The sequence below is a fragment of the Uranotaenia lowii genome, chromosome 3 (genome assembly GCF_029784155.1).
Source record: "Uranotaenia lowii strain MFRU-FL chromosome 3, ASM2978415v1, whole genome shotgun sequence".
NCBI classification, from domain to species: domain Eukaryota; kingdom Metazoa; phylum Arthropoda; class Insecta; order Diptera; family Culicidae; genus Uranotaenia; species Uranotaenia lowii.
Window position 1 is genome coordinate 367,517,682 of NC_073693.1, and position 16,290 is coordinate 367,533,971.

Here is a 16,290-nt window from a genome sequence, read left to right on the forward strand (position 1 = left end):
TAGATGTCACCACAGGTTTGATAGGATCGAACATCCTGGGCTCCTCAGAAATAGCATTTCTGAACATTACGCTGACCTTCTTGATGCGAAAACCTTGTGCGACACTGGCTGCATGCTGGGCGGTTTTGATGACTGGGTGGAAAGATGAGTTTGGCGGCGCACCGTGTAATCGGACGAATGGGCACTCCCTCGGCTTGTTGATTTTGCTGCGATGTTGTTGTTATGATGTCTCGATGTTTACAAATCTATCAAAAGGAAGACCAGGTAGATCACCTCGATTAATGATAAGGATTTGGACAGATTCTCACCTGATGAAAAATATAAAAATGCCTTGGATTTTAAATTTTGCTGCAAACTGGAACCGTTGTACCCTGGATATCGGATTGGCCTTCACCGGATTTGTTGGAATTCTCAGGCGCTTCAGTAGGAGTTGGTTGTGATGAGAACGGCAGTACACAAATTTTCGTCACCGGACGAGTGTAGACCTTGGATGAGCTTCGAACAGAAACAACCCGTGTAATTCCATCGTCTCCGGGGTGGATCTCAGTAATTCTCGCTGTTGGCCAGTGCATAGGAATTTTTCCTTCGTCTTTGAGGAGTACCAGTTGACCAGGTTTGATTTCGACAGGAGTGTTGCACCATTTGGTTCTTGCCTGCAAAGTGCACAGATACTCGCGATGCCATCTCTTCCAAATGTCCTGGAAGATTTTCTGGGTTTGTTGCCATTTGCGAAGACGATTCATTTGGATATCTGATAGGTCGTTATCTGGAACTGCTTTTAGTTGCGAACCGATCAAAAAATGTCCGGGAGTGAGTGGTTCTAGATCCGAAGATTCGTCACTCAGGGGGGTGATGGGGCGAGAATTTAAGCAGCATTCGATCTGACATAAAAGCGTAACCATGTCGTCGTAGGCTAATGTATGATTCCCAATCACTCGTATAAAATGCTTTTGGGCTGAAAAGATAGCAGCCTCCCACAGTCCCCCGAAGTGAGAAGCCTTTGGTGGGTTGAAGTGCCACCTTATTCCGTGAGCGAGGCATTCTTGATTGACGGCTTGTTGGTGGGAAGAACTGTTGACCAATCGGCGTAATTCGTTGTCGGCTCCCAGAAAATTAAGACCGTTGTCGCTGTGCATGTCGGAGCATAATCCCCGTCGCGATACAAATCTCCGAAGCGCTTGAATGAATTTGGCAGTACTGAGATCGGCAACAAGTTCAATGTGTACTGCTTTCGTTGAGAAGCAAACGAAAACAGCGACGAATGCTTTCTCAGACGCAGCGCGCCTGTGGACTGGTTTGAGAAAGATGGGACCCCAATAATCAATGCCAGCAACGGCGAATGGTCGTGTTGCTGTTATTCTCGCAGCAGGTAGTTCACCCATAAACTGCTCGACTAATCTAGGGCGAGCTTTAAAACAGATGATGCACTGGCGAACGATCAATCGAGCACGATTTCTAGCTCCCAAAACCCAGTATCTCATGCGTAGGAGACTTAGTAAAAGTTGAGGAGCGGCGTGCAGATGGTTGAGGTGGAAAGAACGAATGAGCAGAGTCGAGAATGCGTGGGTGGATGGTAAAATGATTTGATGCTTGCTGTCGTAGGTTCGTGGAGCTTTGTTCAAACGTCCCCCGATGCGAAGTAGATGATCGATTCCCAAAATTGGATGAAACCAACGAAGCTTTGATTTTGATGACACTTGTTTTCCGTCGTGTAGGCACCTAAGTTCTTCTTCAAAATGTTGTTCTTGTAGAATTCTTATGAGGTTTCTTTCTGCTCTTCGGATTTCCTCGACTGTGAGATTGGTTGTTGGGTGATTGAAACTAGTTTTTAATGAAAACCTATCAATGAATCTCATGCAATAGGCAGTCACTCGAAGCATTTTTCTATAATCCGAAAATCTTTGCACGTAAGAATCTAGGAAAGTCTCTTCACGTTGGGCTGCGGCAATCAGTGACAGAGTTTTTCGTTTCTCTTCTGCCACTTCAGTAAGAGGTTTTTGATGGTTGTTGCTAGGCCAAAACTCAGGTTCAAGCCTCAGCCAATCAGGACCATTCCACCAGGATGAGCAAGTCAGAAGAAACTCGGCGGTGGTTCCACGGGAAAGATGGTCAGCTGGATTTTCCTTTCCAGACACGTGATTCCAGTGAGTGTTGATGGTAGCCAATTGAATTTTCGACACGCGATTGGCGACGAACGTGCTCCACGTAGAAGGAGTGGAATTTAACCATGCCAAGACGGTTGTCGAGTCAACCCAAAAAAAGGTTTCTGGGTTGGTTTTCAGCGAGGAAATGACTTTTTGATAAAGTTGGGCGGCGGCTAAGGCGCCGCAAAGTTCAAGGCGAGCGATACTTTTCTTTTGGAGGGGGGCTACTTTCGATTTGGTCGTAATCAATGCAATTTTTACAAACCCGGATGGGTCGACTGATCTTAGGTAGGCACAGGCGCCGTAAGCTGACTCTGACGCATCAGAGAAGAGATGAAGCTGAATGGATGTTGGATTAGCGACCAAAATGCAACGTTCAATCTTGAGCATATTAAGATGATGAAGTTGTGAATAGTACGAATTCCAACGAATGATTAGATCTTTCGGAAGAGGACGATCCCAAGGCCAGGTTTTGGAATCTTCATCTCGCAATGTCCATAAAACTTGCATGTAGATCTTAGCAGTCACCACGACCGGTGCGACTAAGCCAAGGGGGTCAAAAAGTCGCGCAATCAATGACAAAGCGTGTCGTTTAGTAAGGCACATGTCGGATGATAATGGTTCGAGTTCGATGACGTATTTGAGAACATCGGAAGCAGGTTCCCAATGTAGACCCAGAGTTTTGATGATTGGATTCCCATCAAATTCGATAGTTGATTGTAGAGCTCGTTTGTCATCTGAAAGGATCACGTGGATCTACTAATATTTGTCGGTACATTTGCTTTATGTCGCCAATAAGCATGATTTGATGTTTTCGAGCTCGCATGATGATAGATCGGATGTCCTCCTGTACTACAGGGCCAACCATGAGGATGTCGTTCAGTGATGCACCGGATGCGGACCTGCAGGATGCATCAAAGACTACGCGAATTTTAGTAGTAGTGCTCGATTCGCGTATTACTGCGTGATGAGGCATGAAGTACTCGAGAGCGTCTAATTGGTGAGCTCTATTTACTTCACACATGTGACCCAAGAACAAATATTCGTGCATAAACTCAACATACTGGATTCGCTGATCATTATTCCGTGATAGTTTACTTTCCAAGTACTTGAAACGCCGATTTGCCGTATTCCAATTGTTGCCTAGGTTGGGGAGAAGGTCCTGCTTCACTGGTAACCGCACCATGTATCTGCCATCATCCGTTCGAGAAACCGTGCTCTGGAAGTGGTTCTCGCAAGCAGCCTCTTCCACTGAGTGGCACGGAGTTGAGTCACCTTCTTCGATTAACCAAAATCGTTCCATCAACCGATGAAGCTCAGCGACCGAAGCTACGGATGCCATTACAGGACCTGTAGAATGGCGGTTGCTTGTCCTTCCAGATACGATCCAGCCAAATGTAGAGTTGATCAGCAGGGGGTAACTATCGCCGAGAGAAATTCGTCCTGGAGGTTTGAGTAGCTCGAAGAAGATTTCGGCTCCTAGTATGAGTTCGACAGGATTGGTTGCAAAGAAGGCGGGGTCTGCTAGGTTGATGTCGGAAGGTATTTTCCAATCACTGACGTCAAAGCATGATGTTGGCAAATTAGTAGTGGCCTTGGAAAGGACAATAAATTCGAGGGTAGTCGAAAAGTTGCTGACACGAGACTGTAGCGTGGTTTGTATCTTGTGTCGTGCGTGGGAAAGTGATTGGCCAATTCCGCTGATAGGGAGGTTGATTTTTACGCGGCTGGACTTCATTCGTTGCGATAACGATTCTGTGATGAAGCAGCACTCACTGCCAGAGTCAAGTAAAGCTCTGGCTGTGTGGATTGTTCCATTGTCATCGATGAGATTGACAATAGCTGTGGCAAGTAAAACTTTTATACAACCAGTGGAAGCAAGGCTCACTGGATTATCAAGACTGGCTGACACCGACGTCGTAGGTTGTTGAGATGGTAGAGAATTTTCGGCTTTCGTGGATTCAGTAGACTTGTTGCTGTGAGAGTCTCCTGAACACAGCAGAGTATGATGACGCCCTCTACATTTTCTACAATTTGTGGATGAACAGTTATTGGCTAAATGACCCTTACGCAAGCAGTTACGACACAAGTGCAGTCGACGAATTTCTTTCTCCTTCGTATCCAAATTCATTTTTGCAAATCTGGGGCAATGGTACAAAACATGATTCTCGGAGCAGATTGCGCAATGTTTATCGTTCAACTGATAAGCACTATGACTACTAACAGACCGCTGTGTGGATTTTCTTAAGTTTCCAGAGAAAATAGTTTCTGGAACTTTCGCCTTAATGCTTTCTAGGACAGTTACCCTGCGTTGAATGAATGCTACGAGGTCTTGGAATGAAACGCTGTCTTTAGTCGTAGCATAAACTTCCCAGTCCCGTCTAGTCGTGCTGTCTAACCGAATACTAAGCATTCTAATAAGCAGTATGTCCCAGTATTCAGTCCGTTCGCCTAGCTGATGTAGAATTTTGACGTTGGCCTCAAATCGTTCCACAAGAGAATGTAAATCCGAAGCTGATTCCGATTTTAATGCTGAGAACTCAAACAGAGAATCGACATACGACTGCTTCAAACGACTTGGATTTTGGAAGTGATCCAAGAGTAAATTCCAAGCAACCAAGTAGTTGTTGGAACTGATCGGAATGGTCTGAATCAACTTTTGGGCATCGCCGGAGAGGGAAGCACGTAGATAATAGAACTTTTGAATGCTAGAAAGTTCATGCGATGAGTGCACAAGCGATACGAAGAGATCATGAAAGTTGAGCCACGTGTCTATGTTGCCACTGAACGTTGGAATTTTGATGTCTGGGAGCCGTATATGATGTGAAGAAGCAGGAAAGTGCGACGTGAAGCTGGAACCGATTGGCATATTGGGTGAAGGTGGTAGTTTATTGGCAGCAAGAAGAAATCCTTTCACTTTGTAATACAGAGACTCAAAATCCACTCGTTGTGCTAGGTGAGCCTCAATTGCTTTCGGCTCCAGAATGTCCATCGCTTCGATTTCTCCTTGAACCTTCAGGAAATCATTCCACAAAACTCCAAGGTTTTCCAGACGTACAGGAACCTCATCAGAATGCGTCTCGTCGTTATATTCGTCAACAAACGCCTTGATTAGCCCAAATGATGTTTGAATACTGCGAAGCCTGGTTTTGAGGGCTTTCAAGCGACGTTCGGTAGACATTGTAGAACGGAACGGGATGCAGGAACTAGAAATGAGGGACAAGCGTAGCTCACACGGGACAAATAGATAGGTGTTGGAAATCTAATTACCTGATACAGGCAATGCAAGTGCCTTGTATAATATGTTCGTTCCAAACGTAACCTCAAAAACGTGTTGTGTCTTGGTTGACCGGAATTTTCAGCGTTGGCAGGGGCACCGGATAACGGAATTCGACGTTAATCCGGCTCGAAGGACCAGATGACGATACCTCAGCTTTCAGGAACCAGCAGAAAACACTCGTAGGAGTTATGGATGGAGTTCACTAGGTAAGTAACCACGATTCAGGTAAGTTCAGGTGGGTATGCACTTCAGATTATTAATAATTCTTCTCTTCCTTTCCGGTTTTTCATGCACTATATTTACTTTTCTCTACGATTTCTCTCTATCATTTCACTTTTATTCTTATTTCTACAAAATTTAACTTAATCCACTAAACTTTCTTCTTAAAATCTACAAATTGTGTTTATCTCAACTGCTGTCAACTTGACGGGTCGGTGTCACAACCAAAAACAGGGGCGAAATTCTTCTTACGAAGGCCTTTTATAACTTTCGACCTAGCCGGATACCACAGTTCGCATGAAATGTTCAGTTGGTCGAAATATTGCGTTTTTGCGATAAACTTGTGGATGTTTAATGTAGCATGTTCACACGTAGATGTCACCACAGGTTTGATAGGATCGAACACCGAGAGTACCATCACTCGTCGTTGTCGGATTCTTCTCCGGAAACTTCCGGACAACTTCCATTCGGAATGAAACAGTCGCGTCCGTTGCCTTCAAAATTCGTTAATAGACTGCCGTTGACAATCTTTTCGTTTTTAAGATTCTTCCTCTCTCACTCCAAAACGATATTTACACGCTTCATAAAGAATACTCATCTTCTATCGAAATTTACTAAAAACGTGTATTATTTTCAGATATCAATTATCCATTACATCTATACTCTACAATCTCCTCCTCCCCTACTCTCTAAAATCAGATAATGAAAAATCAACATTTTTGAGCATTTTACAAAAAAAGAAATGTTAGATTTTCGTGGAAAACAGATCAAAAATCGATTTGAATACATTGAAATGGTTCCTTTTAAAATAAAAATACTATCCTGAAATCATTCGAACGCACGCTGTTTTGAATAATGGCAAATGACTTTTTCCTAACTTTTTTTTGTATAAGCAACTAACAATTATTAGATACCATATTTTTATCAAAGTTCACGTTACACACATTACTTTTTAATGATCTTTACAAAAAACTTTCTTTTATTTTGGCAACCAAAATTCTTCTCTAATTGTTTTCACACAAATCACACGGGCCTTTTTTTTTAGATTATAAAATCACAATTTTTTTGTTTTTTTTCAAATATTTTACTTTAAATAATTTTTATCACTGAATTTTTTTTTTCACTTTCTTTCATTTTTGGAACATCAATCGATTTAACCTTGATTCCGTCCGGAATTCGTTTAATTTTTGTTTTTAATAATGACAATTGACTTTTTTCTTAACTTTTTGTTTTCAAAGCAACCAACTTTTTATTTTTTTTAAGTTTTCTTCACATCATTTTTCTCACAACAATTCAATTTTCAGGTTTTCATTTTCAGCCACACAATTATCGGATACCGTCTTCGTGCTCCATCAATACATTTCATCTTTTTTCACACAAATTTAATTTGTTTTTTTTATAAGAGCTTCTCTGTTCCATTGGCAATTTATTTAAAATATCAATTCAATTAAGTTTTGATTTTTTTTTCTGTTGATATTTCACATATTCTTTCTTTTTTTTAACCAATAAAATACTGTTTTCAATGAATTTTTTTTTTGCGAGAACTTCAATAATCGATTGAAACTTTTTTTTTGAAACACTAAATTTTCAAATCGCTTAATTTTTTTTCTATTAAAGTTCACATGCTTTCTTATATTATTTTTTTCTTCTATTATTTTTTTCTACACGAAGCTTTCTTATATTTTGGTAACATGGTCCTATGTACTCAAATGAGTCAAACGAACCTTTTTTTTTTTAAGGAACTAGTTAATCACTTTTTATTGTTTTGTTTTTATTGTTTCAATGCACTTTTCCAGTGAAATCCCATCTTTTTTTAAATTAATGATTTGTGGCTTATTTTTGTAACATGAATCCATTTAAAAAAATTTGATTTCGCACTAATTTCATTCTTTTTCTTTTTTTTTCAAGGGAAACCAAACTATATCGATTTTTTTTGAATAAAAAACTTTCAAATTCATTCATATTTTTAGCAAAGTTCACGTTAAACACATTATTTTTTTAAAGATTTTTACAATATACTTTCTTTTATTTTGGCAACATCAATTCTTCTCTTATTGTTTTCACACAAATCACAAGGGCCTTCTTTCAATCACAACTTTTTTTGTTTTTTTTTTAAATTAACTTCATATTATTTTTCTCACTGAATAATTTTTTTTTCCACTTTCTTTCATTTTTGCAAGATCAATCGATTTAAGCTCGATTCCGTCCGGAATTTTTTTCGAGGAATTCAACAGTTCCATCGGTATTCACATTTCACACATTCCTTCAAAGCTATAATTCAAAGAAACCTAAGAAGCTTTCTCACTGTTACTGTTTTTTTTTCTTTAACTATTTGAATCACAATTGCTGGTAATCATTATGCTTTTCATTCTTATTTTTTTTTAATTTTTTTTAATTATTCCTAGAACTTCGCCTTCTCATCGAAATTCCATATCATTGATTATTGAACTTCGCCTTCTCATCGAAGTCAATTGTTATTTACTAAGAACTTCGCCTTCCCATCGAAGTTCATCTATTTTGCATATATATTTATTTTTTTTATTTTATTTCAATTGCAACAAAAATAATATTTGAGAACTTCGCCTTCCCATCGAAGCCCCATTCTAAGTAAAATATAATAACTTTTTATTTTTCAATTAATATTTCATAATATTTGAGAACTTCGCCTTCCCATCGAAGCCCCATTCTAAGTAAAATATTATTATTATTATTTTTCCAATTAATCTTTCAGGATCTTCGCCTTCTCATCGAAGTCCTACTTCTAGAAAAAGCTTCTTATATTTCTCTATCTTTTTATTATTATTTTTTTTTTTGCAAAATCTCTTATATTGGATAAATTTTCGAAATTCTTCTTTCGTTACAACCTTCACCTTTCACACTTCCGCTATTTTCATCTAAAACACTCACTGATCCGAGGAGTCACGACTGCGCCAATGTCGGATTCTTCTCCGGAAACTTCCGGACAACTTCCATTCGGAATGAAACAGTCGCGTCCGTTGCCTTCAAAATTCGTTAATAGACTGCCGTTGACAATCTTTTCGTTTTTAAGATTCTTCCTCTCTCACTCCAAAACGATATTTACACGCTTCATAAAGAATACTCATCTTCTATCGAAATTTACTAAAAACGTGTATTATTTTCAGATATCAATTATCCATTACATCTATACTCTACAGTCGTGATAAAGGCATTCTTGATTTCACACCACTATTCTTCGACTGTTCCGTCTGTCGGCAGCTCCGAGGCTCGGGATTCTAGCTGTTCAACGTATGCCCTTTTCACCTCTGGATTCTCCAACCGGCGGACGTCGTATCGACACCCGACTTTCTCCTCGCGCCTTTGGACACGTGCAACTCTCAGTCGTATCTCGCCAAGGACGAGGTGATGGTCAGATGCAATGTCTGTGCTTCGCTTGTTGCGGACATCAAGAAGGCTCCTTCTCCATTTTCGGCTGATGCAGATGTGGTCAATTTGATTTTCTGTTCGGCCATCTCGGGATACCCAAGTGACCTTATGTGCTGGTCGATGGGGGAAGAGCGATCCACCGATCACCATGTTGTTGTTGCCACAAAATTCTACAAACAGCTCTCCGTTTTCGCTCATCTGTCCTAGGCCATGGCGCCCCATGATGCGCTCAAAGTCCTGATTATCGGAGCCAATCTTTGCGTTAAAGTCGCCCAAATGGATTTGAATGTCACCCTTCGGAATTCTCTCAACCACGCTGTTCAGTTGACTGTAAAACTGCTCTTTCTCCTGCAAGTCGGCAACGTCAGTTGGCGCATAACACTGGACCATTGTAAGGTTTCTAACCCGTGATCTAAATCTGGCTACGATTATTCTTTCGTTTATCGGTTCCCATCTAATGAGGGCCGCGTAGGCCTGCGGGCTTAACAGGAAACCAACTCCTCGTTCCCGAGTAGCATGTTCTCCTCGTATGCCAGAGTAAAGCAGGACTTGCCCGAACTGTGTCTTGTGTTCTCCAGTGTTAGGCCAACGGACTTCGCTCAGTCCCAGAATTTCAAGCTTGAGGCGGCTAGCCTCTCTAGCTAATTGTTCCAGTTTGCCTTGTTGGGCAAGGGTTAAAACATTCCAAGTTCCAATTCGTGTCCGTGTTTTCATGCTAAAAGTCGTCGCCAAAGTTCCAGGTCGGTCATTTCTTTCGGATTCCGTAACAATTTCAAATCGGGAGCAGTAGGTTGTTAGCCTACAACAAATTACAGCCGAAGCGAAAAGAAATTATTATAGTTTTGATGATGTCTGAAAATTAATCCGAAAGACAAAATGGTCAAAAAAAGATAGCGTTTTTGAACGAAGATGGTGATCATCCCGGTTTGAATAATAAAATTTCACAATATCAGTTAAATTTTAGCTGATTTGAAGATTAAATTGAAGAAAAACAAGTTTTTGGCTTCCAGTTCCAAAAAAAGGAAAAAAGGAAAAATCAAAATCATTGATTTTCTTCTTGAAAACCTACTAGTTTTTTTTAAATAAATTTTTATAAAACTGAGCTGATAAATTTTAATCTATAACAACATGAAAACCAGTGAACCATTCAGTAATGTTCAGGGTAACAAAAAGCGTAAAATAATAGACAATATACCTCAGATTTGGTTCTCAATATGTGGAAAATCTATGATTCAATTCTCCACCCTATCAGTCTTTTCAATCTTAATTCATCACTATCGATTGAAATTGAATGTAATTTAACAGAAATCGTTATTTTTTAATTAAAATTCCTTGACCCTCGTGAAAATATAGTTACAAATCTTTGATACTTTTAAAACTACCAGCTGTGGTCTGTGAAACCAAGCTATTTCATTATTTCAATATGAGCTCAGACATGGCCGTAGGAACGGAAGGGGGGGGGGGGTTTGGGGGTTTAACCCCCCGCCATGAAGGTCCGAAGATGCTAAGTGAAATTTTGTACTAACATAAAATTTGAATTTTCTAATCAAATTTTGATGAACTACGTAAATGATTCAAGAGTAACAATAGTGTAACAGTCTTGACTCCAAAACCTCGAAATCTCATTCCAGGACCACAATTCTACAACAGTTTTTCAAAAAACTTCTCACTTGTTGATAGCAATTGAGTCCCAAATATTGAATCCCAATTAAGTTAGACTAAGCTTACAAGATTGCGCGGATTTGGACCAGATTTTCTCACTCTATTTGCAAAATCAAACGAAAAATTCAATTGAGTCTTTAGAATCATGTATCTTGTCTCCAAATTATTTTTTTAATCAAATTTTATCAAAAAAACATAAACGATTTGTTGGAAGCCTGATTTTTCTAATGATTTTTAATCGCCTGACGTGTTTCGAAAAAAAAAAATTTTAAAATAGTATTCCGTGTGTTTTTCTTCTTTATTTTAGAATTGCCGAAATTTGCCTGCATATTGGACGGATTTTTAAGAAAAACTTGAAAAAATGTGCCCTTATTTCGCAAGGTTTCAGGATAAAATTGCCTGGATTTGCCAAGCCCGGAGTCTTGATCCAATTTGAAATTCAAACCACTTTCAAGATTTGGATCTGAAATTTTAATTCTCAATTTATGTGCAGAGTTGAATAATAAGAAAGTTTCATGAGTCCAGAAATTAAAAATATTTAAAAATTTCGTCATTTACAATATTATTAAAAATTTTCAATTTCAATCACAATTAAATAATTGAAAAAAAAATCATTCTGATGTTTCTAAATTTTCTCATGGCGCTTAGTTCGGTCTGGTCGAAACTTGTCGATTCACATTCCTATAAATAGCGCACAGCTCAATTACTATTATGTTCTGTATCACGAAAAAAAAATCTAAAACGATATCGTCTAATTTAGACCTTTATGCTTCATCAATATTTTCGATGCAACAGGACGAACCAGGAAGAAAAAAATCCTTTTTTCTTTGTTCCATCTAGGGATTAAACTTCCCATTCACCCTGTTTAGCATGAATATAAAGTCGGAAAATATTTCACCATTGAGAAAAAGGCAGTGAGTCAAAAAAAAAAGCAAATGCCAAACATGAAACCCTACTCGGGCGTCAATTTTTCAACCTGGCCCGAAGTCAAAAGGTAGGTTGGAGCCTGACTTAAAGTCCAAAAAGGCCAGCGAAACGCGCCAAACAAGCCTTTAATCTTAATCAGCTGCCAAAGCTGGAGGAAAATCGTCGAGTGTAGAGAGAAAAAAAAAACACATCCAACGTTTAGCTTCTTCACGTTCACGAATTTCCCGCACGTCTTCGGAAACATTTTTCTTCATAAAGGACTTGTATCGGATGTTGTAACTTCCTTAATGCTGGGAGGGAATGGCTCAAAAAAAATATATCTGTTTCTTATTTTCAATTCCACCTGATCGAAATTCATATCACAGATTAATTTAGAATTTTTTTTTGTACAAAAAAAGAGAGAAAAGACTTTTAATTATTATAAACCAGAGTCTTTTTTGTCAATTTTCGTTGAAGTGATCCAACTCACTTTTGAAACAAGGTTCTTACAACGAACATCATTGTAGGAATTGAACCGGTTTGGTGGGTGGCGTTACGAGTTTTTCCTCCCAAAAAGAAAACTGCAAAAGTCCTGAAGATGCGTAATTGAATATCCATTTGTGTTTCGGTTTTGCTGTTGCTGATTTCATTTTTTTTCGGTGTTCTAGCTATTCTCTTTCGGAGAATGAGAAAGTCGTGTTCTTCCAGTTGTCTTCATCGATTATCTTGAACCGAAATAGAACGTGCTCAGTCGAACAATTCGATGATTGATGAATGTCGAGACAGGACACGGAGGGAAATCCGGCGTCTACCGGGGGGAAATTGGTTCAACCAAAGGCTGCACACAACTAATCCTTGGATCCTAGGACAGTAGCCAAAATCGGAGGATTGAACCAACGACAAGACACGAGAAAGAAGAAAGCAAACGCAACAAACTTGCTTGGAACTGCGAAAATTGGAGCAAATAAATTAAAGACAAATAAAATGCGAACGTGGAAAGCAATAATTCGACTCGAAATGAAAGTTGTATTTTAGGTGCTTTCATAGAATTCGGCCCGTTGCTCTTGGATTGGAATCGGAAACTGAGGGGGGGCAAATTTTTCGATGAAACAACGAAGCCACACGGCTTGACTATCGCGTTCGAAGAACTGTCCGTCCACCAGTCAGTTCGTAGGACGTTTCTACTCATCCATTCATCGTACTGAACTGTGTAGGTGTGAGTCGTTTTTTTCACTTGTCTAATTCGATTTGTTTCGATTATGGAGTATTCAATCCGGATTGAATTTTGTGTCTTTCCTAGGAATGTGGAATGATTTTTTTCCCATTTTGAAAGACCTCTTCATAAAATTCTGAGCAATGTAAGGATTTTTTCCGCGGAAAACGTCATTTCAAACCATTGTTTTTCCCACTGTTGCTATGAACTAAGTTGATTTTTTTTGTTGAAAATTTAAAATAATTTTCCCCAATATCGATCAAACGTATTTTCCACGAGTAAAACACTACAAACATGTTTTACAGAAATAATAAGATTAAAAAACACTGCCAAGATCAACGTTTAAGTTTAATAGTTTAGGCAGGAAGGAGTCAAGAATTTCACTTTTTGTGTCGACGTTCATCTGAACGGCACGTTTTCAAAGCTTTACTCTGTCGTACGATATCTTTGTAACTAACTTTTTTCCTTCACTTCCGGTGCGGGGTCGATGCGCAACGTTCGTTTTTCACCCAATGTGGTTATAAGCTTCAATGCTTCAAAATCCCTACGTGGGTCGGCTTTATGCCCTAAATATTTATTTATTTTCTAATCCTATTATGGTTTTCAGGTTCCTCAGGTATGTGATGAAATCTGTTGTAAAAAAAGGCTAGGCACAATTTTCCCGTTTGTTTGGATAACGTGCCGCTATCAAGCCTACCCCTTTTCTGATACCTGATACCTAAAAAAAAACAACTTTCAATTTGATCACAGTATACTACTATAGTAGTATGACATCAAGTGGAAAGCATTCTATAAGTATTGTATTCTTCAATATATTTTCAACTGTAATCTACTGTGTTCAAGCATTTTTTTTGTCCAGAGTCACGATCCATTAGGACATAATTCCAGATAAAGCTACCTACCGCCTTTTTTTTTCTATCAAAACAAAACAAGAGAATCAGATTCCGTAGTGATCCATAAATAATAATCTCGTCTTGTTCACACGGCCATTCTATTACGACGAGCGACGGGGTAAAATCGCACAATCTGAGCATCATTTCCCACCCCTAGCTGCCTGCGTCTATTTTCCCACTCACCCCTCTTAACAACAACAAAACCCGGGTGAAAAAATATTACAAAATAAAACACCATCCGCAGACTCCCTTCCTGGGGTCTGTCATATCCCAGAGATACTTACAGCTCAGCTGAGATAACGTCTCTGTTCAGTTTGGTCGGTGACCACAAATCACTTCCGACTGTCGCCTGCTTCCGCCGATTCGGTTGAATATCCTCAAAATCCGTGATCCTGACGGCGTAAACACGGAAAAAGGGAAGGGGGTCTTCTGAAGAGTCCTAGCTCTCTAGTCCAAAGACGTTCCTCCACAAATGGAATCATAATTTAATATTCTTGAACAAGCGCCACCATTCGCTTATCCACTGAAGCAACTGATAGCAAATCTGGTTCACATTCCAACCCCGAATATCACATTTATTATTTTTCTTAATATCATTTCCGTTTGCCCACGATTGCGATCTCTTCAGATTTTGGCCTCGTCGTCTTCGTCCTAGTCGTTGTCAACGCACCATGACCTTGGGATTTATCTGCCAGTGTCTTCCTTTTCTTCTAGGCGAGTGAGTTGTTGAGTTTTTTTTTTCTATATATGAAGAAAAAAAGCTGAAAAGTGGGTGGTTGGGAGAGCCGAAGGAAATATTAATGATACCAACGATGAAAAGAGACGCATTTTCCCATGATTACATATGACTTCCTAGCCCAGTCAGTCAGTAGTACGTGCTCATCAAGATGTGCGATTGTTGAAAAGCTGAATAGAATCATCGCTCTCTTTGAATTCGGTTTTATTTCTATTAAGGAATGTTTATTGCCATCCTCGAGGCTTTGTGTCTATCCTGATCTATCGACTTCTTTTGTGTAACTGATTAAACAGATAAATCAAATCATGCCTGAACAATATAGAGAGAAAAAGTTGAGTTTATGAATGAATTCAATGAATTTTCATTAATTTTTTCTAATTAAGATTTGAACTCAGATATTTTCTGATTTAAAAATAGCATCTTAAGAGTTGAGACTCTTATGAAATTTAGTAGCGTGAGCTTTTTACGAAGACTTTCTACAATCTTTATAACTTTCAAAGTCTTGGAATTTTTTTGACTCTAATTGGTCTTCAACCTCTTGAGATTGCTCATAAAAATGATACTTTTCACTTTTTTTTGTCATTTTTGTCATTTTTGTCATTTCTGTCATTTTTGTCATTTTTGACATTTTTGGCATTTTCGGCATTTTTGTCATTTTTGTCAATTTTGACTTTCTGTTTCAGAATATACTGAGTGGTTTCGAAAGAATTTCCTCTAAAAAGTTATGACTGCATTTGCTATTCAATTGACAAAAGACAGATCTGCTTTTATTCAAATGAATCTGGTATTTATATTCCTGTGAATCTCAGGGGCTCATTCTTTCATCAGGCTACACAAGAAATTTAAATATCACCTTTAAGCTTAAGTAATTCGGTAACAACTCGAATCTTCCCGAAGTCTCGGCTAAGTGAGTGACCTCCCAAATTGGTCGCTAGGAAGAAACAAAACGGTTCGTTGGAGATTTCACACCCACACCCCATTTCTATTTAACATGTAGGAGGCCTACCTAGAGCAAGGAAGCAGCAAGCGCATTAGCCATATCGCTCAGGAATAATTAATTACCCGACAAGATTCGAAACATAGCAACCTGGGGACGAGAGTCACAGAGCTGCTGCGCCTACTGTGATTTCTTCCAGGCTTCAGCCAGCCTCCAGGACTTTGACATGGGACTTTTACCAGTCCTAGAGTGATCCGGGGCCTCGGCCTAAATGGCTCTCCTCGTTTAGCATTTTGGCAGAAGAAGGTCCCGGAATTGCGTGGGAAAGTTCCCGGGAAACAGAATGCGATAAATCTGTTCGGCTAGTCACAGCAGCATTTTGGCAGTTGCCGTCGTTCGTTCGCGGCAAAATGGTTTATTGTATAGCGACCATCAAGAGCGAGAAGGGGGCTCGTTCGTTTTTTGTGTCCCCGGAAAAGCTTCCGTCGAAGTCAAAGGAATGGAAAAGGGAGGGGTGGATGACGTGGATTGGCGTGGAAACCATTACCATCAATTGTGGGGCTGCGCTGGCTTATCCAGCAGGAAGGAAAATCGAGACAGCTTCTTATATTTCGGCGAAGGCCGGATGGCAGTTGATTCAACTTATTCCAGCTAATCGAGGCGTGGCTGCGGCATTTTTACCACACCACGTAGCTTAACTACGAGATAAATAGCTATGAGGTATTCATGGCTCAGAACCGCAACCACGATCGCAGTTTCTGGAACCCTTTAATTGGTTAGACTGGAGTCGTTCCGTTGCTTTCATCATCTGGAATTTTTTTCTTTTAATAAAAAAACTAAAAAACCCTTAGAAATTATAGCGCAACATTTTAAACATGATACCACCGCATTTCGT

The 16,290-nt window shown here is 39.4% G+C and overlaps 1 protein-coding gene across 1 annotated transcript; it reads right to left on the bottom strand.

Annotated features, from left to right (window-relative positions):
* Nucleotides 1–338: 338 nt before the first annotated feature.
* Nucleotides 339–5,325, bottom strand: LOC129754066 (uncharacterized). The gene is made up of 2 exons (XM_055749929.1): nt 2,895–5,325; nt 339–1,792 (listed from the first exon to the last, which is right to left on the bottom strand). The coding sequence occupies exons 1-2, from the start codon at nt 5,323–5,325 to the stop codon at nt 339–341; spliced, it is 3,885 nt and encodes a 1,294-aa protein (XP_055605904.1).
* Between the last annotated feature and the right edge of the window lie 10,965 nt (nt 5,326–16,290).

What these genes read in the sequence shown, in the direction of transcription:
- LOC129754066 (XM_055749929.1), bottom strand. Translation starts at nt 5,325, where the DNA reads ATGTCTACCGAACGTCGCTTGAAAGCCCTCAAAACCAGGCTTCGCAGT. An exon ending in ACAAATATTAGTAGATCCAC is followed by an intron (nt 1,793 to 2,894) that starts GTGATCCTTTCA and finishes CCAATCTCACAG; the next exon opens with TCGAGGAAATCCGAAGAGCA.